The sequence below is a fragment of the Notolabrus celidotus genome, chromosome 1, assembly GCF_009762535.1.
Source record: "Notolabrus celidotus isolate fNotCel1 chromosome 1, fNotCel1.pri, whole genome shotgun sequence".
NCBI classification, from domain to species: Eukaryota; Metazoa; Chordata; class Actinopteri; order Labriformes; family Labridae; genus Notolabrus; species Notolabrus celidotus.
In genome coordinates, this window is record NC_048272.1 from 9663726 (window position 1) to 9687360 (window position 23635).

The window sequence follows — 23635 nt, forward strand, 5'->3', positions numbered from 1 at the left end:
CAGACAGGGGTTGGATGCTCACTATTACAGTTTGCTGACAGCTGATTCATAACTCGCTTATACGCATATGAGAAGGGTAAATGGACTGTGTAGTATAAAACACAGACACAGAAGCTAATTAGAGCTAAAATATAAATTAAAATATAAAAGCAGAAGGTAAGAAATATATATAAACTTCCAAACTTTCAATAATTTGGATTAACTAAGGGGAATTCTCTCTCCATAATCACCAGTCTCCTAGTCTATAATTATGTATATTTTAAGGCAAAATACAGCTAAACAAAGGGTTTAGAAACTGTAGAGAAAGACAATTTTGTTCCAAGCTGTAAACATAACTCTGCTGTGAAATTGAATCTTTTAACATTAGGGTCTAGGGGGAATGACTCGCTTTTGGAGCCAGCCTCAAGTGACCATTCAAGGAACTGCAGTTTTAGGCAGCTCTGTTTCAGCTCTGAGTTAGTTTGTGAGTTTCCATGAGATTTGTCAGGTAGATATAGAGGTCGCCTCTAGAGAAGAAAGAATGAAAGAATTTTGGCAAACCTAAGGCCACTTCTGGGCCAAAAACAAGCAGCCTATACCTCTTGTGACCATGTCTTTGATTTGTGTTTCTCCAGCAGTTTTTTCAAAGCTTATTATTTCTCCACTCTTTATGTCTCTCTGTAGAGTTGAAGTCCACTGGCACTGCTCATCACTTCTCCTTTTTGCTGAACTCAACCGACTATCGGATCCTTCGCATGGACGAAGACCACGACCGCATGTACGTGGGCAGCAAGGATTACATCCTCTCTCTGGATCTGCACGACATCAACAAGGAGCCACTGATTGTAAGAAGAGTCCCACACAAACAATTGTTCTGGATGAGCTCCAGACAAGTTTACAGCTAACCAGCTTTGTTGATCTCTCCCTGACAGATCCACTGGCCTGTTGTCCCCCAGAGGAAGACTGAATGTGTGCTATCGGGGAAAGACACCAATGTGAGTATACATAATGATATATCCTGAATCAGTCAAATTATTTTCAATAATTTGAAAATGTATTGATCATTTCAGTCCTTATTGATCATCCTTCTTGTCATTTCCTCAGAAATAAGTATTTGAAATCATTGTAAACTCACTGCTTTGAAAAAAGCCGAAAACTCCTCACCGTGCCTTTAATCAGCCAGGCTAAAAAAAACAGAAATATTGATCAATCATAAAACCATGAGCACAGCTTTTACTTCAAGTCCCCTGCTGCTGACCCCCTTAATATTTAAATCTTCAGGTTTCAGCTCTTTGAAGAAAATGATCAATAATCAAGACCAAGTACTGCAAAGCAAAAAAAAGGAATTTACTAAATGATAATAACATTTAGTCTTGAGTGACCTGCTGCACATTTGAGCATAATTTTACTGGAGGACTTTCCCTAGAGAAATTCATGTGTGTGTTTTTGCTGTGTCTTTTGGCATCACTTTGGATCTGGCACTTGGGTCAGCGGAGGACATTTTAAAGCTCTTTCCAATGTGGTACTTGCTGTGAAGCTCTTATTTACTGTCTCTGCATCCTTGATTGCTGATTGCGTACAGCTGCCACCAATTAAGCTGCAGCAGGAAGCTGGAACGTTCAAAACATTCAGTCGTCTTCATTGAGAGCTGAAAACATATTCATGAACATACCTGATACATGTCATGGATATCTCTATTTTTTAGCATAATCAAATTTTTCATTTTGCACACTAATTATTTTTGTCCTTTGTTGTCTAGACTGACAGTGAAAATAAATTAGTCACCGGAGCTACTGGGCCGTCTGAAGTGTAAATACGATGCAGACATTCAAACACCGCCACCGCCCGCCCACGAGGAAACTCATCATTGAAATTCATATAAAAACCTTCTCTTTTGATTTTGTTCACACATGCTGACCCCACCGAAACACACACATACACCCTCATCACCCCCATGTAAGGGTGGAGGACAGACAGGAGCGGTGAGCACAGACAGAGTGATGAGGAGCCGGCTAATAACCCCGCTCTCCCCTGCTGGTAGAGAGTGCGGGCTGCTGTTTATCCAACTGGAATGTTCATTTATGCGTGTTTGGTGACCCGCACCTCCCACTGCCTCCAGCTACATCGAATTGGCCTTTGTATGTTGGCATGTGCAGGTATAGAACATGTGTGTGTGTATGTGTTGGAGATGGATTTGGAATTTCATCACTAAAATAAGAAATAAAATTGGCTTCCAGGAGACACTGGCGATCTGAGCCACTCTTTAGGGAATGACAGATGATGACAATTCAAAAGCAATTCAGAGGGGATGTTGGTTCAGGCGGGAGGTCATGGGCAATCATTCCCACTGTGCTCACTATGGGGGAATACCACTCTGTGCTGAATAATACACACAGGCTCACATGCGTAAACACACACACACACACACACACACACACACACACACACAGGCACAGACAGGCACAGACATACTCTGGAACCTCTAACATGTCAAACTGTCGTGTTAGGAAGATCTGCCGAATATCTCATCCCCTCATCCAGCATATAATCTTTTTTATGCTTGGTACATCCTTGCTTTTTCGCCAGCTGTCACCAGCAGCCAAACAAATCTGAACAGATATCATCAGACTGAACATTTCTGTAACAAGAGTGTTGATTTGGTCGGATTGAGAGCAGGAAGGCACACAGCTGATCGGAGAAAAAATAAATCAAGATTAGAGAGCTGCAGACCTCGAAAGCATAGAGCTGTTTACACCAGCAGAACCTCTGTCTGCAATCCAAAATGTCCTTAAATTAAAATTCTAAATAAACAGCATTGTTGTTGAGATTTCAAAAAAGCCTGCTACAACAAGCATGTCTTTATGTCTTCCTCTTAAAACCCTAATTGGATTTTTAAATCTAAGGGTTTCTAAAAAACCCAGATTTCACTTAACAGTCTTGTTTGGTCTAACCAACATGTTTTTCAGCCGTCAAATCTGACAGAACATTAAATTGGTTTTACCCTCAATCCCCATAGAGAAAACATACCAGACCATTCAGAGGCTCTGCTTTTCTTGGTTTCTGCCACACAGTTATATAGTGTTTGGAAACATTTCTTCCTCTGACAGTGTGGTCTGATGTGAGGCCTAGGCCAGGCAGACACAGAGCCAGAGGACAGAGCTGCCAAACACAAGGCAGCCAGCAGAGGAGATGAGAGATGTGATGATCTTAAGCCAGGCAGAGGGGTTATTAACCACCAATGGGGCATTATATGTTGTATTACCTTTTTTTGTTGCAATTTTGCTATCAAAATTATCATCTTAATTTAAGACCTTAATCCTGTTGGGTTTGTTTTAGTTTAGTTTCATTCCTGGTTTAAAAAAAACAAAGAAATAAATACCTAAATTCATAAACAAAAGCGCGAAAGACATGAAGAAAATATAAAAGCATGTATCGTAGAAGAACCAAGCAGCAATCTCCAGTGTGGAAAATTTAAGCCAAGGGGAAGTGCAAAAACCTGCAGTTCCTTGAATGTCAAGACTGGCTTTAAAATCCAAAGAATCCTCATCGAGTCCTATAAAAAGCTCATATTTAGACAAAATTAAACATATTTTTGGTTTCAATACACTTTTTGGTATGTAGCTCAGTCAATTTGTTGTATACACTGTTGGGCGTGTTCATTTTTTTTACAACATATCCATTATGATAGCATGAAGGTTACCACTTGTGCATACATTTGTATAATTAGGGTAAGGGTAGAACACCTGAAAATGGCTTTGTTGAAAACCAGCCTTATAGAAGGTAAAACAAGCATACAAAATAGCCCAAAATGTAAGGTTTGTATTGAAAAACTACACTTACGAAAAAAGCTAATTTTTACTTTAGTTAGAAGTTCTACAGCACCCACCGTAAGTCACTTAAAGTGGGCATTATTGTCCAAATTAAATTGTATTCTTTGACAGAAGGGAATTCTCAAGTTTTGTACCCATTTGATAAGATTAGAGACTAAATGACCAGCTAAACATTTTTATTCCACATCCACTAACTGTTGAAAAACTGCTGGGATGTTTTTTTACGATGAAACGATCACTGTATATCACTATAAACGCATATGTACAGATTTGAAAAATGACAAATTCCCAATTAACAACAGCTGTCGTTCTGTCTCTCTCCCTCAGGGGGAGTGTGGAAACTTCATCCGTTTGATTGAACCATGGAACCGCACCCATCTGTACGTGTGTGGAACCGGTGCATACAACCCTATCTGCACCTACGTGGACCGAGGACGCAGGTCACAGGTAACCAAAGACAACACCAGGCAACCACGGGGACATTTTGACCTTTTGCTTCTTCTAAAGAACTATCCGTCAATCAATCTCGGGGTCAGAGAAATCCTTCTGCTCTTGCTCCTCAGTTTCATGAGCTCCTTTTCTCTCCCATCATTTTCTGCTTCTTATATTTCATCGATTCGCGCTGTTTCACGGTCTGGGGGACTCCAAAGAAAAAGCTCATGGCCAGTCGTTTCTAAATCTCTGTTATTATTTCAGAATTGCTGTTGAAGTAGCTAACTACCACTGCTTAGAGATCGTAGAGGTACCAATCTTCTCTGTTACCCCTGAGAAAAGCATGTTGGCATTTTATCTATAGCAAATACCTTGTAGTTTTTCTCCCTCCTCCCCCCCTCACCTGTTTCCACACAGCAGAGCCTGTGGCCTGTCTTTCTCTCTGGCTGAGAGCCTCTGAAAGGCCATCATTACCGATAGAGCCTCTCATCCATCATCAGCCTTGTAGCTCTGCCCTCCCTCCGTCCCTTCCTCCATCCCTCTTTCCCCTCCTCCCTCCTTCCATCCTTTGCTCCTCCAAAGCTTCGCAGAGCTACAGCAGCTGCTATGTACAGTCAACACACACTTTCATTCGCCACTCTGCCTGTTTAGTCTCAGTGTTTAAAGCAGGGTTCACATTTCAATGTAAAGGTCAGTCCGCTTCTTGTCATTTAGCTTCTCCCAGAAGGAATACATGTTATGTGACTTCACACTGTAAAGATTTTCTTTAGTGACAGTAGATGTAAACAGAAACCACTTGTTGAGAAATTGTTCCAGGTGATACAAAAAGAACTCAGCACATTTTTTTGGCTCATATGATTGTTGGCTTTTCCAATAAATTGGTGACTTTTCCTGCTTTCTGATGCTATTTCAGAGCTTATTTTGTTGAATTAGTTAAACCTATGGAGTTCTTCATAAAAAACGTATACATCCTAAATAAAACATAAAGTAGAAGTTAAGTTTTGGATTTTTTTCATGTTGAATTAATTTGTGAATACCCTTTAATGAAATGTATTATCTCACGGTTTAAATGTCTTTTTTTTTTATTAATTCTATCCTCCATACTGCTTTTTGGTGTCTGTTTTGCACTTGTCCTTTTTTTTTGCATTTCTTTTTCCATCTTCTTTTTTTCCTCTGCACGGTTTATGCATGGAGTTTGCAGCTGTGTTTGCATGGCACTGAGTCTTCAACATGGTTACTAAATTATAAATGTCTCTCTCTTCCCTCTACTTCAACCTTCACATAGAGATTTTTCCTACTTTTCCAGATTTGTTTTTTCTCTGTCAAGTCAACATATTCTTTCCAGTTCTTACTTTTCACTCTTCTGTTTCCCTCTTGGTCGCCTTCAAGTTAAGCCCTTGTTTTGTGGAATGATATAATGAGGTGGCCCAATGTGCCATGTTTCTGTTCTAGGGGTCCTACTATCTACAGGCACCCCAATCTGGAGGGAGAACGAGTCGGGCAGCAGACTACAGCACAACGTCAGAGCCTTTGGAGGCGAAGGTGGGCTGAAGGGAATTTTTTTAAATCAGTGCCCACCTGGAGTATTTTTTTGACTCTCAGATGGAGTATTAGAAATAACACAGGAATAAAAAAATAAGGTTTTCACAAGTCTTTGAGCAAGGACACAGCTTGTTGAACAGCTGAATAGCCAAACCTCTTCTGTCAACATAAAAACAACATAATTTTTTTTCTATTGTTGTCAAAAACAGAAAAGGCCCTGAACACATCTAATAGATTGTTATTTCTCTCTTGTTTTTTTACTTATTACTGCATTGGGGTTCTTATCTGTGCTTAAAGCACTGATTAAAAGTGGGTGGAGCTTAGTTTACAGATCATGATGCATACTTCTTTGCAACAGTCAAGAGTTTAGGTTTTTTATCTTAAAAAAACTCTCTATGAACGGTTTCTACTACATAATGGGGTGTTTCCAATCTTACAAGACAATAATTCAAATATAAAAGTCTGTAGAAAACAGAATAATTTTTTTTTTCAAATATTGGATTATACTGTACTCTCTTCCTCGAAAAAATATCCAAGAAAAGGTCAGTGAAGCAGCTTTGACATTTTTCTACTTTCCCTCATATTTTTCTACCTGTCAGGCATCATCAGCCGGCTTTGAAGTGCCCGACAAAACTCCATGTAGACACATACCGAGTGTTGACACAGATGTTCAAGATGTCCTCTTGCACTGTGGAATAATGAATTCTTGTTTGAGCCACTAACATCAGAAGCACGCTGGATGAGTTTTTGGATTGCTCTCAGCATTTTCCCCTCACAGATAACTGGCTTTGTGTGCTTTTTGTTCCCCTCAGCAGATCCAACAGAGCTGTGAGAGCGAGTCTGTTTTAGGGTCACAGTTTGTCATTGTTACTGTGTCTCTACACTGATCACATTATTGGTTTGATGTTGCTGCTTTTAGCATCTAAATATACTCAAAGTGCCTTGGACAGCACATGCTGCCTTAAAATAATTACCTCCCCCAGCACACACAAAAAAGATAATCAAACCCCTAAATCTGTTATCAAATTTGCAAGTAAAATAAGATAACTATTTATGGTGTTTTTTCTTGATTCTCTATCATTTTAGGAATACATTTTCCGACTTGAACCTGGGAAAGTGGATTCTGGGAAAGGAAAATGTCCGTATGACCCCAAACTTAACAGTGTCTCCGCTTTGATCAGTGAGTCCATGCTCATTTTTTTTCCTTCCTACAATTATTACAAGAATTGAATGTGCTTTGTGTAAGGGATAAAGTATAGTGAACGTGTAGTTATGTCAAATAGAACCCTGACAATGAATTGATCTTCCAGTTATTTTGTTCTGTTTTACAAATGACTATTTTGTGGAGTCTCTGTGATATTACTGTAAAGCTGTGATTGATTTCAGCCCTTGTCCAGTTATAGTTATATCAACATCTGTACTTATGTTGTCAGACTGATGTGTGCACTCTCATGTTAGTGGGTGGTCTTTTAAAGGTGGTCAGACATGGTTGTGGATCACTGACCTCCTGCCCCACATCCAAGTGTGTGTGCATAGAGAGATAGAGTGGGAGAGAGAGGGACACTATCTTTTGCTACATAGTGTCAGCTCATTTCTAGCTGACTCAAGAAAAACTATTACACCAAGAAAATCAGCACAGGTTGTCTTAAATAAATGGCAGGGCAGAGAAAAACCACACCGGACTACAGAGTAAGCTGGACTTTCCCTGGTTTTGGTGTTTGAAGTTGTTGACCCTTACCGTCTTCTGTTGCACCGATTCTCACATACCTTCCTAAAATATAATAGTTAGTATTTGCCAGCAGTATGAAAGCTAAAAGCAGCCATGCTAAGTACTTCTTCAATGGCTGTTTCTTGAGATCACAAGTCACTCAATATGTTATTTCAAGAAAACAAGCTTGGCTATCTTGAGATGATATATAAAAAAAGAAACCCATCTCTTGCTACTTATATTTATAACATATCTAAAGGGCTACAACAGGGATGCTTGGATAGCTTCTTGGCATTTGTAGTAACTGATTCCGTCTAAAAATATCGGTTCAAAGAGTTTCAATCAGATGTAATAAATGAACTTGCTACTTCTCTTTTAGCTCTGCATAATTATCCCAGGAACTTGTAAATGTTTCTCCTGTGACAGATCCGTTTATCGCTTTATCTGGGACAGTCATTCTTTTGCCTTGAGATAATGAAGCAAAACAATTTGTACATGATATTGCACTTTGTTACGAAATAACAGCAGCAAAGTGATTCACTTGTAATCTTGTGCTGAAGGCACATGAAAATAATTGGAAACATATTCTTACTCAGCTTCGATAAATATAGAAGATTAACCTTGGCTGTTAGAGCCTCGTTTCTCAAAAAATTGGAATGAGGGACGATGCTTTAAAAACATTGGACTAACAGACCAATTAGGTAGGCGATACTAAAACCCTTCCATATCAATCTTTGATTGACCTTTCTCATTTGCTATAATTGCGTTTACATGTAATTCTTTAAACCAGCTGTCCTTTCCAATTGAACTGTTGGGCTAATTGCAAGATAATTGTAGGGACAACATTATAAAATAAAAGATAACCATTCCCACACTATAAGACCAGGTTTAGTGATATGTATAATTTATTTTGGCAGTTTGCTGTTGTTTTTAAATTAAATTATAATCATCATTCAGTGTCGGAACTTGTAGCAGTGAATACCACAGCTGCTGTACGAGCAGCCAGTTTGATTTAATGAACTCTGAAGGGATGATTCAACATTTTAATGAAGATTCAATCAGATGTGGTAGACAACGGGTTCTTCAGTTTAACCTGGAAAATTTGTCATCCGTCATGACTTCACCTCTGTAACAACCTCCCTTCTTTCTCTCTGTGTGACTGACAGATGGAGAGCTGTATGCAGGAGTCTACATTGATTTCATGGGAACAGACTCTGCTATCTTCCGTACGCTGGGGAAGCAGACAGCCATGAGGACGGATCAGTACAACTCCAGATGGTTAAACGGTAATGTCTCAACTCACGGCTTGATCTACTGCCAGCACTCATTCTTCGACTCATCTCTTTCCAGATCATTTTTTAATTTGTTCCTCAGCTCCTGGAGTGTATAACTGTAATGTCTCACCCCACATCTTATTTGTTACTTCAGTACCATCCAGTGTATCATCCATTCCTTGAGCATGTCTTCTAGGAATGAGATAGTTGATCCTTACAGCCTGCACCATATGACCACATGACCATTCCACTCAAAGCGTGAAATGCATTACACTAATTGTTGATTGCATGGCTTCGGAGCCTGTGGGTGAGGTCGGCAGGGTAGTAGCGGAGGGAAAATGTTAAATGTCAATAATTACTCAGAGTTGCCTCTGCTCTAATGATCCATGATTGTCACAGCGTTATAAATGCCGGTCGGGGGCTTTGGCTTGATGTTGCCAAACCAATCACAGCGTTCCCCAGATTTTCCTCTGACCCTGTTGCCCTGACAACAGTCCCCTGGCAGTGATACACAGAACCGGGACACCTGAGTCCTGCTAATCAGCCATGTGGAATCCCTTGGATATTTCCCATCCCCCCATTACATTGTCCCCCTACTCCTCTCCTAGTTTTGATTTGTCCTCATTTGGGACCCTGGTTGCAGTGGGGAGGAGCCCAATGTGTGGCGTGTCCAGCGGTGACCCATTAAGTCAACCAGTGGGAGCGCTCTGTGATGCCATTTTGAGCGTTGTCACTAGGAAGAAATAAAGGGGTAGTTTGGGAACTGGGTTAAAGTGCTGTTTTTTGGCTCCAGGCTACTATTGCATGTTGTTCATTGTTACAGCAGTAATCATTCTCGATAGACTCACTTTATGTTGCTAATAATCTACAAATTTTGTTTGGGAATTTTATATGTGTGCTCTTGAATGTGTGCAGTCTGTAAATATCTGTATTAGTACTTTTTGTTTCATTTTTTGTTGTTTCAATGCATGCCCTGGTCAGTCATCAAACTGTCCTGCCTTTTAGGACACTTGGGTCTGGAAATTTGGATGCAGCCCTAATGCAACATGACCTGCTAATGCTCTATCTGTCTCATTCTCCTGTTGTACAGACCCCACATTCATCCACGCACACCTCATCCCAGACAGCGCTGAAAAGAATGATGACAAGCTCTACTTCTTCTTCCGCGAGAAAGCCTCTGAGATGGGCCAAAGTCCCATGACCCAGTCCAGGATAGGGCGGATCTGCCTGGTGAGTTATCACTCCAGTCAGCAAACCACATGTTGATCATCACAGCTGAAAGGTTTATGTGTCTCCATAACGGTTAGTTATATCCTCATGCCTGTATTGCAGTCTCTTAGAGGGCCAAAGAGGAAGTCCCCTGGGATCATCAGTAATTGCTGAGTGAAATCAGTTAACACTCATTGATAACCAGTTAGGAAACTAAGTTTATTTTTGCCATTTTGCCATTTTGTATTGCTTAATTAAATGTTTGAACATCAGAGTATACTTCGGTCCATAAACCTGTAACGACAGTAATACAAAGCCTAAGCTCTGTTTGCTCAGGGATGTAGTGCTGTGCCTAGGAGTATTGGTTTTGACCCAACATGCATAAATAATGAAAGACTGTTCAAGACTGTTAAACCATCTGTACATTGACTTAGGGAAAATGTCCTTAAACACACTATTCACTTGAAAGATGCATCCCTTAAGTATGGTTTTTACAAACAATAAATCATATAAGAAAAAGCATCAATGACCATGCTAGTGACTCTAAAAGATGGCCTCAGATAAATGCTTCCTTTTATTAGCATGCTAACATGATAACAATTCCAATGCTGGGGTATGGACTCTACACTAAGGTATAATCATAACCATGTTCAACTTTTACATTGGGATACTGATGAGGCTGATGGATACACAATGAAGATGAAAGGTGGTAGATAAAAGTGAGGGGTTTTTTGGTAATCCTCAGGGGACTGTTAATATATCCACCAGATAAAACACAGTTCATTCTTTAAAGTAATAAAATTAAAATAATAAAATAATACCAATTTCATGGCCGTGCAGGAGAAAAAGTCAAAGAATCACCTAATTCAATTTTACATATTTTAAGGCCGTGTGCAGTGCATCATTATTATCCAATGATAATTATTGGTGTCAAAATATTAGATATGTTATAATCTTTTTGAAGAAGTGAAAAGTTTCAGAGGCATTTGACAGAGTATTATGAATGATATTCAACTCTCATGGCAACCCATCGTATGGCTGACAATCAACCCAAGTCTAAAGTGAAACTTTGGAGACTTGATTCTCTGGGCAAAGAAAAATCCTGGAAATTTATCCCAATAGGTTTTGAGTTGTGTGTGGTGATGTATTGACCCGCATTTCCATCTTCTAGCCTTGTCTTCTAAAAAGTCTGTTTTTACTCAATCCATTTGCAACAGTAAACTGCATTTCATGGAAACATAATAATGGTAGAATAACAATTTAACTTATGCAGTGCTTTAAGTGAAAAAATGTGTGCTGGTACTCCCCTTATTCTCTTATTGGCGTTTGAATCGTGAGGCTGGTTTCAGTGAATCACGAGTATTATGATATACATCTCTACAATTAAGAAAATGTAAAAGATGACCTGTGTCATCATTCAGCTTTGATTCAGTTCTTGTCGTCCTTCCAGAGCCAGGCCAACATTGCTGTCACCTTGATTTTATTCAGATTTTCCGAGTTCATCCAACACTGTAGAGACTTGTTAGTTTGCGTTAATTTAACGTAACCAGAAAAAGCGATCTGTAACATTGTTCTTTTTTTGTTCACAAAAATTCTGCAGACTTGACAAATTGGAATAGAAAGTTTGAATAAAATCTTAGTGAAGCCAAGTTCTCGTCCTTACCCTTGGCCAGCCTTTCACTTTTTAGCCATCTCCCACAGAATCCACAACAGAACATGAATGTAGATTTTTATTCATAATTTTAAAAAAGTTCTCTTTAAACCTTGTGCAACGCAACAATTTCATTGTCAACACAACATAATTCAGAAAACAGATTAGTTATTTTTAACTTGCAAGCAACAGAATTGCATCTAGAGGTCATTCCGCTCGCAAGGCTAATAACAAAACCGTAAATCATTTCTATCTGTTTCTGGAAGAACTTAAAATCGAATTAAATTTTACCAAAGACCATAGAAAATAGATTTGTTTGCCTGACTTGATGTCACAGTAGATAAAGATAGACACCAAATGTCTTCCAGCTCTGCAAATTTGGACTGTGTACATTGTGCTAAGTTCCAGCCCATGAATCATTTTCCCACAGCTTGAGTCCTTACCTCAGCAGTAGTCGTTGGCTGACCTCTTGTACAGATGGGCCAAGCTGAAGCACAGAGCTGATCTTTATTCACACTGGTGCATCAACAACAAAGACGGGGCAGTTAGTTTGAACAGTTGTTTCAAACAGCTGGTGGTAAGACATCGGTCAGACGCAAAATGCATGACGACTGTCTCTGTCCCCACAGAACGATGACGGTGGACACTGCTGTCTTGTCAACAAGTGGAGCACGTTCCTGAAAGCACGACTCATCTGCTCAGTGCCGGGAGTCGACGGCATTGAGACGCACTTTGACGAACTGAGTAAGTTTGAATTGATATGTCTCTCTTTTAAGATTCTCCCTGAATCGTTGACCTTTTCAGGAAATGTGTCGGATACCACCCAGGTGTTTCTTTTATCCACCACCTGTTGCTTGATAAGCCTCCAGTCAGTGTTTGTAATCAACAGCATCTTCAAAGCCAAATATCCTAAATACTTAGTGACATTTTTACAGATCAAATATCCCAACTCAGAAAACATTTTACACATCTGCTCAGAGCTGATGTTAAGCTTGTAATGAATATGCCCGTGACCTGACAGAAAAAAAATGGCAGCTGGAAAGTGAGAATTCTTACGGGAGCATTTCAGCTAAGATCAACTAAAGGGTCTGCAGATGGTGAGCTTGTTGACAGATTCAGTACCAACAACTTTCTCATTTTTTGGGCTCCATCCACATTCTGCCCTCTGTTTGCTTTGCATACTTTCCCCATGATGTCACAGTTTAAAGACTTAAGAAATTAACATCTTCTCAGATTTCGCTGCAGCTCACTCCCTTAACATGGGAGGCACATATGCAGCATTTACAGCTGCATGTGTCTGCTTATGCACAGCAATACTGTGAAGAATCCCAGAGCTGCAGCTTTAGATTAAGGTTTCACTGACTCATACATGTTAAGCCTGACACGCCTGTTCCTTTGAACATCAACATGGCTCCTGTATGTGCAGTAACATCTGTAAAGGTAACATCCTGACTGTAAGACTGTGATCGCTCGGCTTTGAAGCAACATGTTCTGCAGAGAATTTGAACCAGAGATAGAAAACCGAATACACACACGCACACGGAGTAATCAAAGTAATGAGCAGCTGGGATCAGTCCGACCCCCTGTGGATCATCCCGGCCTGTCCGTCATTCACATGACTGACAGGATTAAGGAGGGATTTGTAGTATCCTTGAAATTCTAATGACTGCTGGTATGAGCAGCGAATCTTTCACTACTTTCTGCTGGATTTTAGCTGAAATATATTCTGTTACTAGGCATAAATCTTTTATTCAACTCAGAATGTATGGAAAGAAAGTTTAACTTTGAATCAAATTTTTAATCACGTTTAAAAATCCATTATTTAGCATGTCAGAACAGTCTTTAAGTCCAGATTAACAATGTAGAAAGAGTCTTAGCTGTCTTGTTTTGGAAATCATATAAATGTTATGAAATTTACGTAATGATCTTTATTTAAGCCTCAAACCATTTTCATGTCCATAACAATGTAAAGCAGTTTAATTTCATCTACCGGGCTGTGGCGTTTCACACAACCCAAAATAGTAAAAAGTAAGTAAATACATTTTATTTAGTATAGCACCTTTCATAGAATAAAATCACAAAGTGCTTCACAGGAAAAATATTCAAATTAAAGTGAAATCATAAAACATTAACATAAAATAATAATACAGTAAAAGAAGCAGACAATAGCATAATTAAAACATTAGTCTGTACAAGGTGAGTCGAAGGGCTGTTTAGATAAAAGTGTCTTTAAGAGTTTTTTATAAGTGACAATAGAGACAGCTGAGCGAATATTTACAGGAAGAGCGTTCCACAATGTTGGTGCCACCACTTCAAACGCAGGGTCACCTTTTGTCCTTAGACAAGCTCGAGGGACAACCAGCAAGCCCTGGTCAGAAGACCTGAGTGATTTACTGGTGAGGTATGGGTGGAGCAGGTCGGCGATATATTCAGGAACCTGACCACTGGAAGCCAATGTAGGGAAGATAGAATCGGAGTGATGTGGGTTGTCCGGCTGGACTTGGTCAACAGCCTTGCAGCAGCATTCTGGACTAATTAAAGACGATGGAGGGACAACTGACTGAGGCAGGTGAAAAGTGAATTACAATAGTCCAGTCAGGATGAAACAAATGCATGAATGATTATTTCCAGTTCAGGATGTGACACAACAGACCTAAGTTTAGCAATGTTTCGTAAATGGAAGAAACATTACAGGGACAACTGTTTTATGTGGTGATCAAAGTACATGGACTGATCGAATATTACTCCAAGATTTCTGAGTTTAGACTGGACAGCAGAAGAGAGGGAACCAATACACTGAGCAACCCTCGAAGCTATAGTATCCGAACCAATGATAAGGACCGTGCTTTGTCGGCTTTTTGATGCATTTTCTCACTGACATTACTCTGATTAGTTGCACCTGTATGCTTAGCTCTTGGGTGGTTGCTCAAACTCAAAGTACTTTGGGGATGTTTCAATTCATTTTGACACAAAGTGAATATTACATTTGGCTTCCTGATAAAGTGAAATGTGCTATTCAGAAGCCCAGTAGTGCCAGTGCTAACCATCACTGCAGCAGCAGGAAGCAGGAAGAAGCTGCGACAACTCAACTACAGTGTGCCAAAAGGGACAAAATAGCATGCAATTAAAAAGATAATGAGTTCATTCCAGATCTTAATGACACCACAAAAAATTAGGGCTTTCAGCATTCACAATTTAATTGCGAACGTTGCACTTGAATACACCATTTACATTGAAGCGGCATGAATGGTTGAAATGTTTTTACACATTTTGTCTTTTATATCGGTACACTATTAAATAATTCACTTGGAAACTGCATCAACCACAGCTATGAGCTACATGTATTCCTTACTCCTGCTGTGATGAGACTCTAAAAGATGCAAATCTGTGTTATGCATTAGGAGCACTCTGTCAGTGACAGGAGAGAGCTCCTTTCTTTAGCGTTGCTGTACTTTTAGCGGTCTTTCCACTACAGCAGGTCAGCTGTAGTCTCACCGCAGATGAACACTCACAGTGAGGTCATTTTGAGTCCTGAGGTGCAGTGAACATCCCACAGCTCTGTGGTCGTCCTGCCCACAACCACAGACGGTCTGCTCGAAATGTATTCTGTCTCCAGTCCTGCTGGTCCCTGATGGAGTCAGACAGAGGCTTCGGAGTGGTTGTATGAGGACTCAGGGGAGAGAGTGGAGTACATTCAGATGGTGGGGCAGTCAGCATTAACAGGAGAAAAGGCATTCAGTGTAGTAATGATGAGAGAAAGAGAGAGGAAGTATATAAAGGCATGCAGACACAACTGAGATGAAAATGTCTGCCAGATAGAAATGAGAATGGATGTGTGGGCAATAAACTTTTATTGCCTTTTCTGAAATGCAATTGTGGATGAAACATTGTTTTTTCATTGAGTTATTTTTATGTTCTTATAGTCCACAAATCCCTAAACAGCTTATCCGTACACAAAAACAAAGATCCTTTATTTGTAGTTTTTTGTTTGTTTTTCAATTTTCACTACAGTTGTTCAGTTGCATATCCATTAGAGTAGTTATCAAGAAGCTATAATGTATACCTGCAGTGCTTCTTCCACATAGTTACAGTTTACTTAGCGAATCACTTTTTTCTCCTCCTTTAAACTTTTCAAAACCACCTTATTTATTCCCTCTCCGTGTCTTCTATCTATGCTTGCAGCAATCTGAGATGTTTTCTTGCTAATGTGCTGCTGTGAGCGCCTCAAACACTCTCTGATCTGTCACATCAGAAACAAAAGTTTCAGTGACGCAACTCGTTCCAGCTCTCTCCTGATTTATTTCTCTTTCACTGCGCTCGGTATGTAGCCAGCAGGCCTGTCAAACTGGCGTCGGATGGGTTATGAGTTTCTACTTTGTTTGCCAAAAGTTAATTCTTGCTTTCGTGTGGAGCCATTACCTGTCATTTTCATACCTTGGCATGTAAAGAGATTTCTTCTTCTGAAGTGATTTGGAACTGGTGATCAAAGCAGAGTTTGCTGATTTTGCAGCTTTGCAGAGTCAGAAATGTTTGCATACAAGCTGTATGAATTTAAGCTCCCTCCCTTGTGTTTAATATGGGCATGCTGTAATGCCAGAGGGCACAGGCATCAAATCCTGTGTTATTCTCTACTCTACCCTTAATTCCACACTTATAATTGTGGTTTAACATTAAGTTCTTTACATGCTGCTTCTCGTGTTATCTCAGGTGAGATGTACGAGATAAATATCAGGTTCTTTCTTTTTTGTGCCAGATAACTCTTTTATTTCTATCTGCTTAAATAATTATGTAAAAAAAGATCTCAGGTTAATTATGGATGGATTTTAGGCCTCTGTATTTTACAGACTTTTGATGACACAGTAATTTTTGTCCTCAGGCCATTTCAAACACACCACGTGATGCTTTTCACTAGTTTACATTGATGTACTGAATAAAGCAGACCTATGTGTTCAACTGCAGCTGTAGTGTTACTCATCTCAACATCTCTACTTAAAAATTGTCTCAGTTTTCTTCTGTATTGTTTTTTCTTGCACTTATCTCTCATTAAGCCATCTGAAAGGATATGCAGGGTTCACAACTGTCTTAACTCCACAGTCCTTGGGTGCATATGGCTCTTATTAAAGTCATGTTTCAGCAGAGATCTCTGTATCACTCATATTCCCTGCTGAGACTCGAGAACTGTAGCTTCAGCATTGGAGGAGCTTGAATTCAGGATATCACTGAGGCTGTGGTAACCACAATCCATGAGAAACTCTCCCTTCACTCCCTGGAGTCAGAAGTCTCTATGTGTCACATTTAGAAAATATTTTTGGTTGGAATGAGGTGGAATCTGAGCACTAATAAAACCTCAAGCTGATTCAGTGCATGTGAAACAGACACTAATATTAACTTATTACATTGGGTTTTTGTCAGACTTCATCATAACGGTAATTGTGGGACTGAAAAAAAGCCTGGACTGTGGGATAGTGACTAATATCAGTGGTACAATTTTGAAGTTTACACGGAAATATTGTGTTTTCTTCTCCCTTTCATGTCTTTTGACAGCTGTGGTTACTAGCTACTTTGCAGATTAAGTAAAGCTTGTTGAAAACAATGGTTAGTCAGAGACTAAACTAGTGACTCTGAATGTGTTTGGCTTGACATCCTTATCACATATTTCAGGGGTCTACTGATTTACTCTCAACTTCTCTGATTTTTCTATTTGAATAGTCTTTAGAGCAAAGTGAAAACAAAACCAGCAAGTATTGATGACATTTTTTGTTTCACAGTTTAATTTTTTCTTCATTCCCATCCTTTAGAGTTTCTTAACAGTTACTTTGACCCCATTTTTGAGGACCACTGGGCAGATGTATCTATATTGAGTGTTCAAAACTAGTTTCACACCACTGAGCATTAACATTAAAATTCTTAATTTGCACTGATGCATCACTATCAGCAATTTTTGCGTTGTCGTCTTTAATATAGTAGAGAGGATTTTTTTTCCTGCTGACTCAGTTACTTTTTCCTGGTATTTTTGCACTCTTACTTATGTCAATTTTTGAATGTTTTTTTGTCTACAATAAAGTTTTTAAATTTTTTTCGCTACAACTTTCACAATCAGAGTACTTATTTCAACACTTCTTCTTGTCGTTCATGGCTGTGACTTATTTTCATAACTTCTGTCTTTATCTATTAGGGGATGTGTATATCCAGCCAACTCAAGACACCAAGAACCCTGTCATCTACGGAGTCTTCTCAGTTTCAGGGTGAGTGATTGACAGCTTCCCAAACTCTCTGACTTTCATGCAGTTTGGGAGGGAAGGTGTATTTTGGGTTCCTCCTGCAGCTTTTTATTTCATATCCTCTCAGCCCGGAGGTGTCAGCTCTCTCAGATATTGAAATGTTGCGTTGCGTATGGCCTGTCAGATCCAGGCTACAAAGAGAAAACCAGGCTGTGAATTTGGAACCTAGAGGGAGTCTCACTCCTCTGGGAGGCTGACTGAGCCTATAGCTCCTCATAGGTCAGGTTTGATAGCAAGTTGTCATTCAACACACAGTATTAAAATTCAGGCAGACGTGAAAATTGAGACTTTGACTGCACACAACGAGGGAGAGGTTCGCAGATAGTCATAATAAACATATCTTGATTAACGTATTTGGGAAACAAACACTGTTATTGTTTCCATCCTCTCATATTCAAACTCAGCTGATAAAAACACAGCCGTGCTGATTATAGAGGTTCATGACAGGAGTTACAAACATAGTACACCCACCACCAGAGCTCTGGAGATTCTCTGCAGAACGTGGGGGTTTGTATGTCAGTGTGTCAGACAGCTTGACTTGGTACGAGTGTGTGTTTGTGCGTCACTACCGGCTGAGTATGTGGGTAGGAAGTAAGTTCTAGCAGCCGCAGAGACGCAGCGAACAAACCGTAGTTATTATCTCAGGGAGCAGGTTAAACTGCTGTCTCTGTGTGTTCATCCTCTTTCCTCTTGCCCTCCACCAGATCTGTGTTTAAAGGCTCGGCGGTGTGCGTTTACTCCATGGCCGACATCCGCATGGTGTTCAACGGCCCTTTTGCCCACAAAGAGGGGCCTAACTACCAGTGGGTGGCTTACACTGGGAAGATCCCTTATCCACGACCTGGCACTGTGAGTTATAAACAATTAATAAAATAATTTCATGATCACATCTCAGTCATCCTTTCAACAAGAATATTTCTACAGTGTGATTGCAGGTTTGAAAGCTGGATGTCTCTTTTTCTTATTTGTCAATAGTGTCCTGGAGGCACTTTCACCCCCAACATGAAATCCACAAAGGATTATCCAGACGAGGTGATCAACTTCATGAGAAACCACCCCACCATGTACAATGCTGTTTATCCAGTGCACAAGCGCCCCCTGGTGGTCAGAACCAATGTGGATTATGAGTTTACCACAATCGCTGTGGATCAGGTGGCAGCTGCTGATGGAAACTATGAGGTGCTTTTCCTGGGAACAGGTCAGTCACTTTCCACTGATCTGAAATATTGGAGTTACATTTTGTTCAGAGAAAATCTGCTGGGAACTGTTCGAGCAGTTACCTGTTAAATAAAACAAATATTTAGTGGATGTATGAGATGAAAGCAGTCTGAGTTAAAGGCTCTAGATTTCAGCCGTGCTGGACTTACACTCATTCCTACATCTTGTTTTACAGATCGTGGATCAGTCCAGAAAGTGATCGTCCTGCCAAGAGACGACCTGCAGACAGAGGAGCTGGTGTTAGAGGAGGTGGAAGTTTTTAAGGTGTGACTTTCACTCTTTCCCTCTGTTTCCTTTTTTTCTAATTACTGTATATTTTTGTTCTGTTTTCTGTGACTGGAACTTAAAAGCCATTGCTCTTTATTTTGCTGCAGGTCCCCACAGCTATCACCACCATGAAGATTTCATCAAAACGGGTAAGTTACAAACCAGATGGAAGAAAATTAATAACTGATGGTAAAACTTTCAAGATATAGAACAAAATGAGGTAACTCTTGACATTATCCACTGTTTGCCTCAGTTGTTCAGAAATGAACTGCTCTCTGTATGCTAAAAGAGAAATTTCTTGGAAATAACAGTGTCATTTGGTACCTATTATTATGTTAAAAAATGATTAGAGTAAGAGGAAATTATTACATGTATTCTATGACTTAAGTCGCTACATAGCAAATCGTATGAAAATGCAAAAACGTGGACCATTTTCAATCTTATCATAGATGCAGTCTGGAGAATAACATTTACAATACAGTACAGCAAATTATTTACTACCGAATGTATGTGTGTATATTCCTAGAGTCACAAAGGACTAATGACGATCTTTCCCTCTGCTTTTTGTATCTTTTTTCTTCAATAGCAACAACTGTATGTGGGTTCAGTCTTGGGCGTGACCCACCTGGCTCTGCATCGCTGTGATGTGTACGGAGAGGCCTGTGCTGACTGCTGCCTGGCCAGAGATCCGTACTGCGCCTGGGATGGAAAAACCTGCTCCAGATACTCCAACTCTCAGAAGAGGTGAGGATTATAAAAGTAGCTCTCCTTAAGTTTGTAAAACTTAAAAAATATGTTGAATTAAATTGTTTTTATTTTTTTTTACTGTTGATCTGACCCCTCTAGACGGAGCCGTCGGCAGGATGTGAAGTACGGCAACCCTATCCGCCAGTGCAGAGGTTATAACTCTAACTGTGAGTACCAGGCTAACTTTGTTCCAATACCAACACAGTTAATGATAGTCCCATTGTCTATCTTCCCTTCTGTAGATGTCTACAATAATAAACCTTATGAATTGTTTCACAGCCAATAAAAATACAGTGGAGTCAGTTCAGTATGGGGTGGAGGGCAGCACTACGTTCCTGGAGTGTCAGGCCAGGTCTCCTCACATGTCTCTTAAGTGGCACCTGCAGAAGGAAAACAGCGACAGGAGGAAAGAGGTGAGTAAATCTTTCACTGTGAAACAGTCAAAATTGATGCTTTAAGTGCTCTTTATTTACCCTGTAATACAGATCTGGTTTCATCTAAATGATAAAGATCAGACAAATTCATAAATGAAATACTGTCCTACGCTGTCCTTCCAGATCCGCTCAGAGGGCCGCACCCTGAAAACAGAACAAGGTCTTCTGATCCGCTCCCTGCAGTCGTCTGACAGCGGTATCTACCAGTGCACGTCCACAGAGAAAAACTTCAAACACACGCTCGTCAAACTACAGCTCGTAGTCCTCTCCAGCCGCACAGTTAACAACGTGTTGGTGGAAACGGGCAGCCCAGCTCTCCCTCCACTGCAGTCCAGTGCCTGGACTCCAAGCGTGGGTCAGTATAAAGACCTGCTGACCATCCTGAGCCAGCCAGAGATGGGTCTGATCAACCAGTACTGCCAGGACTACTGGCAGCTTGGAGAGGGCGGCCTCGGGGACAGCAAAGCCAAAAGCCTGAAGGAGCTGAAGGAGCAGAAGAAACCCCGCAACCGCCGGCATCACGATGAGCAAACGACTCCAGCTGAGACATGAGGAGCTGGACTTTCACCTTATCATACTCAAACACCACCTGTCTACCTTTTCACGCCTCCTCCTGAACACTGCATCCCTCCATTTAGGGGAAAGACTCCAGTTAGAAAAATCAAACTATCACAATGGACGACTGCAACCAAAAGCAACAACATCATACAGGAAAAAATACACAATATTTATTGTAGGTTGTAAAAAGTAATTCTTTGTACCTATCTAGAAAACATGTTTTTTGTGAATAGGTAAATGTGCAAATATTGTTGTTATTATGATATTATTGTTAGTGTTCTTGTTTATTACAATGTGTTATTATGTTGAGAATATCTTTATGTTTGGTGTTTTTGAGAAACAGCAACAACTACCCAGGATGCTGGGAGTATCCACACATGGACAAGGACAGGAACTGTTTGAGGCAGCCATGTTGGATCACATGATTCTTGGCAGTGTTCACTGTCAAAGCTGGAAGCAGAGTCTCCGGTTAAACTCTTAAACTTCCCTTAACTTCTTCACCAGAACTCTTCACTATATAGCAGACTCTATTTTGTATTCTAACTGTGAGATACAAGCCGCTGACAGAGCGATTACTGCATTTCTTGGGACATGTGGATAAAAGAAATGCCGACTGACTGCAGCTCTGCCACTGTGTCACACTTATACGGTCATGTGTTGATAAAAGTTACCTGCATGTCAGGTAAGACGTCTCTCCTTTATGTTGTGGTCCAGCCTGGATTCAAGTTACAATGGTACATCACATAAATTCTTCCAAAATCTGTTGCTGCCAAGTGTTTGTTTGTTTCAATGTGAATACCACATCTCAATGTTGTATCCTAAACAATCTCTGTGATCTTTGTGATAAGCTGTTTTTTTTTTTTTCCATGGTTGTATTTTTTTTCGGGGAAAGGGTCTTTTGACGACACAAAAGCTGAAAATATAACATTGCCTTCTCTTTTCTTTTCATAGAAAAGAAATTCCAGCAGGCAGCTATATGTGACTTTGTGACAGTTTGTGATTAAAAACATAGACAAGCACTTTCTGTTGCCAAATTAGTAATCTTGGTAGACGGTAATTACTTCATACGTATCTATGGCATTTGCAGTATGTTCATTTTAGGCGAGCAGTTTGTACCGTCAAAGGAGGGTGGTCCAGTGGGTGGACTTGGGTGGCATTGACCAGCCTTGAAATTTGATTTGCTGCCCCAAAAAAATTAATGATGATGATTGGTTATCTGTCTGGTCAGAAGTAGGACTTAATTTAAAACCATCAGATTCGATTTCAGAGATACGTCTTCCTTTTAGTCATTAAAAAAGTAAGGCATAAAAGATCTTATATGTTGTCAGTGTTGTTACTTTAAAAACAAAAAAAACTGTACATCGTAATTTAACAACTGTACGGTGCAACAATGTTCACGGCTAAAGTAAGTATCATAAGTAGAGAAATCATCATAAATAACTGCTACTTTGGCAAATGTGTGTGCACACATACTTCAGGCCTCCTCTGCACCCCCTCCAAATACATCTGGACATTATTTTGTTGTTTTATCTCTCGCTGTGTCCAAGGTTTGCATTCCTGCCAGTTTTACGCTAAATGTTGATTTCACTGAAGTCTAGTAAACGCTAATCATGCAATAAATCTACAGCTGTCAGAGTACAGCGACGTGCCGATTTACAGCACTTGGGAATAGACTACGTTGATTGGTGCTGGTTAACAACTTTTTCTGTCAGTCCGATGCAGTGCCATCCTGCTTTCATACGTGCCAGAAACTTCATATCAAGCTACTTCCATACAGTAAAGATTTAAAAAACACTGTCGCAAGTGCAACCACTAAGAAGCTGATCACCAAACCTGAAGAGAAACACCATGTACTAAAATCTTCAGAGGGTGACTTTTCATTGTGCATGGCATGTACAGTGTATGTATATGGTATTTGTCTAAAACACTATGTTGCTGTGGATGTCTTTCTTGTTGTGGGAATATGGAAAAACTGCCAGTGCAAGAAAGAGGTGCTCAACCCCACAACTTGTTGTGGGACAAAGTACACTCGGGTCAGATTGTGATTTTAAATCTCTCTCTCTCTCTCTCTCTCTCTCTCTCTCTCTCTCTCTCTCTCTCTCTCTCTCTCTCTGTATGTCTCTTTCTCTCTTCTCAGCAGATTTGCATATAGTTTCAAACATGTGCATCTATTTTATTTTGTCTGTTTGGCAGACTTTGCTCTGGTTCATTGAGGTAAAGTAATGTATGATATAATGCACAGTCGATGTTATTGTTATGACTTGTAAAAAAATTACTATCTTTTCTTCCTCATCAATGTTGCTGACTAATAAATTAAAGCTCTATATTTTATAATAACAGAGGTTCTGTTCTGTTTGTTGTTGGTGAGCACCCAGACTGAAAGGTTTATTGAAGAACACTTACTGTGAGGTACTAATTTAAGAGCTCTGTGTAACTAATGTGTATATTTCTTTTTTGTACTATACAATCAAAAGGAACAAAACCAGGCTCTGAGATAAAGTAAAA

The 23635-nt window shown here is 39.9% G+C and overlaps 1 protein-coding gene across 4 annotated transcripts in view; it reads left to right on the forward strand.

Annotated features, from left to right (window-relative positions):
* Positions 1-23467, forward strand: part of sema3fa (sema domain, immunoglobulin domain (Ig), short basic domain, secreted, (semaphorin) 3Fa) — a 59043-nt gene extending 35576 nt beyond the window's left edge. For 2 of the 4 annotated variants that reach the window (XM_034692898.1, XM_034692906.1), the window contains exons 3-19: positions 664-824; positions 912-974; positions 4137-4256; positions 5694-5783; positions 6870-6963; positions 8658-8777; positions 9856-9995; positions 12255-12369; positions 17801-17870; positions 18611-18755; positions 18882-19104; positions 19300-19388; positions 19499-19540; positions 19978-20135; positions 20223-20305; positions 20418-20551; positions 20696-23467. In XM_034692898.1, coding sequence (XP_034548789.1) covers positions 664-824; positions 912-974; positions 4137-4256; positions 5694-5783; positions 6870-6963; positions 8658-8777; positions 9856-9995; positions 12255-12369; positions 17801-17870; positions 18611-18755; positions 18882-19104; positions 19300-19388; positions 19499-19540; positions 19978-20135; positions 20223-20305; positions 20418-20551; positions 20696-21124 — 2276 coding nt within the window. In that variant the 3' untranslated portion in view covers positions 21125-23467. The remainder of the gene's footprint in view (positions 1-663; positions 825-911; positions 975-4136; positions 4257-5693; positions 5784-6869; positions 6964-8657; positions 8778-9855; positions 9996-12254; positions 12370-17800; positions 17871-18610; positions 18756-18881; positions 19105-19299; positions 19389-19498; positions 19541-19977; positions 20136-20222; positions 20306-20417; positions 20552-20695) is intronic. The other 2 variants (XM_034692913.1, XM_034692922.1) reach the window with 1 other exon arrangement.
* The last annotated feature ends 168 nt before the right edge of the window (positions 23468-23635 follow it).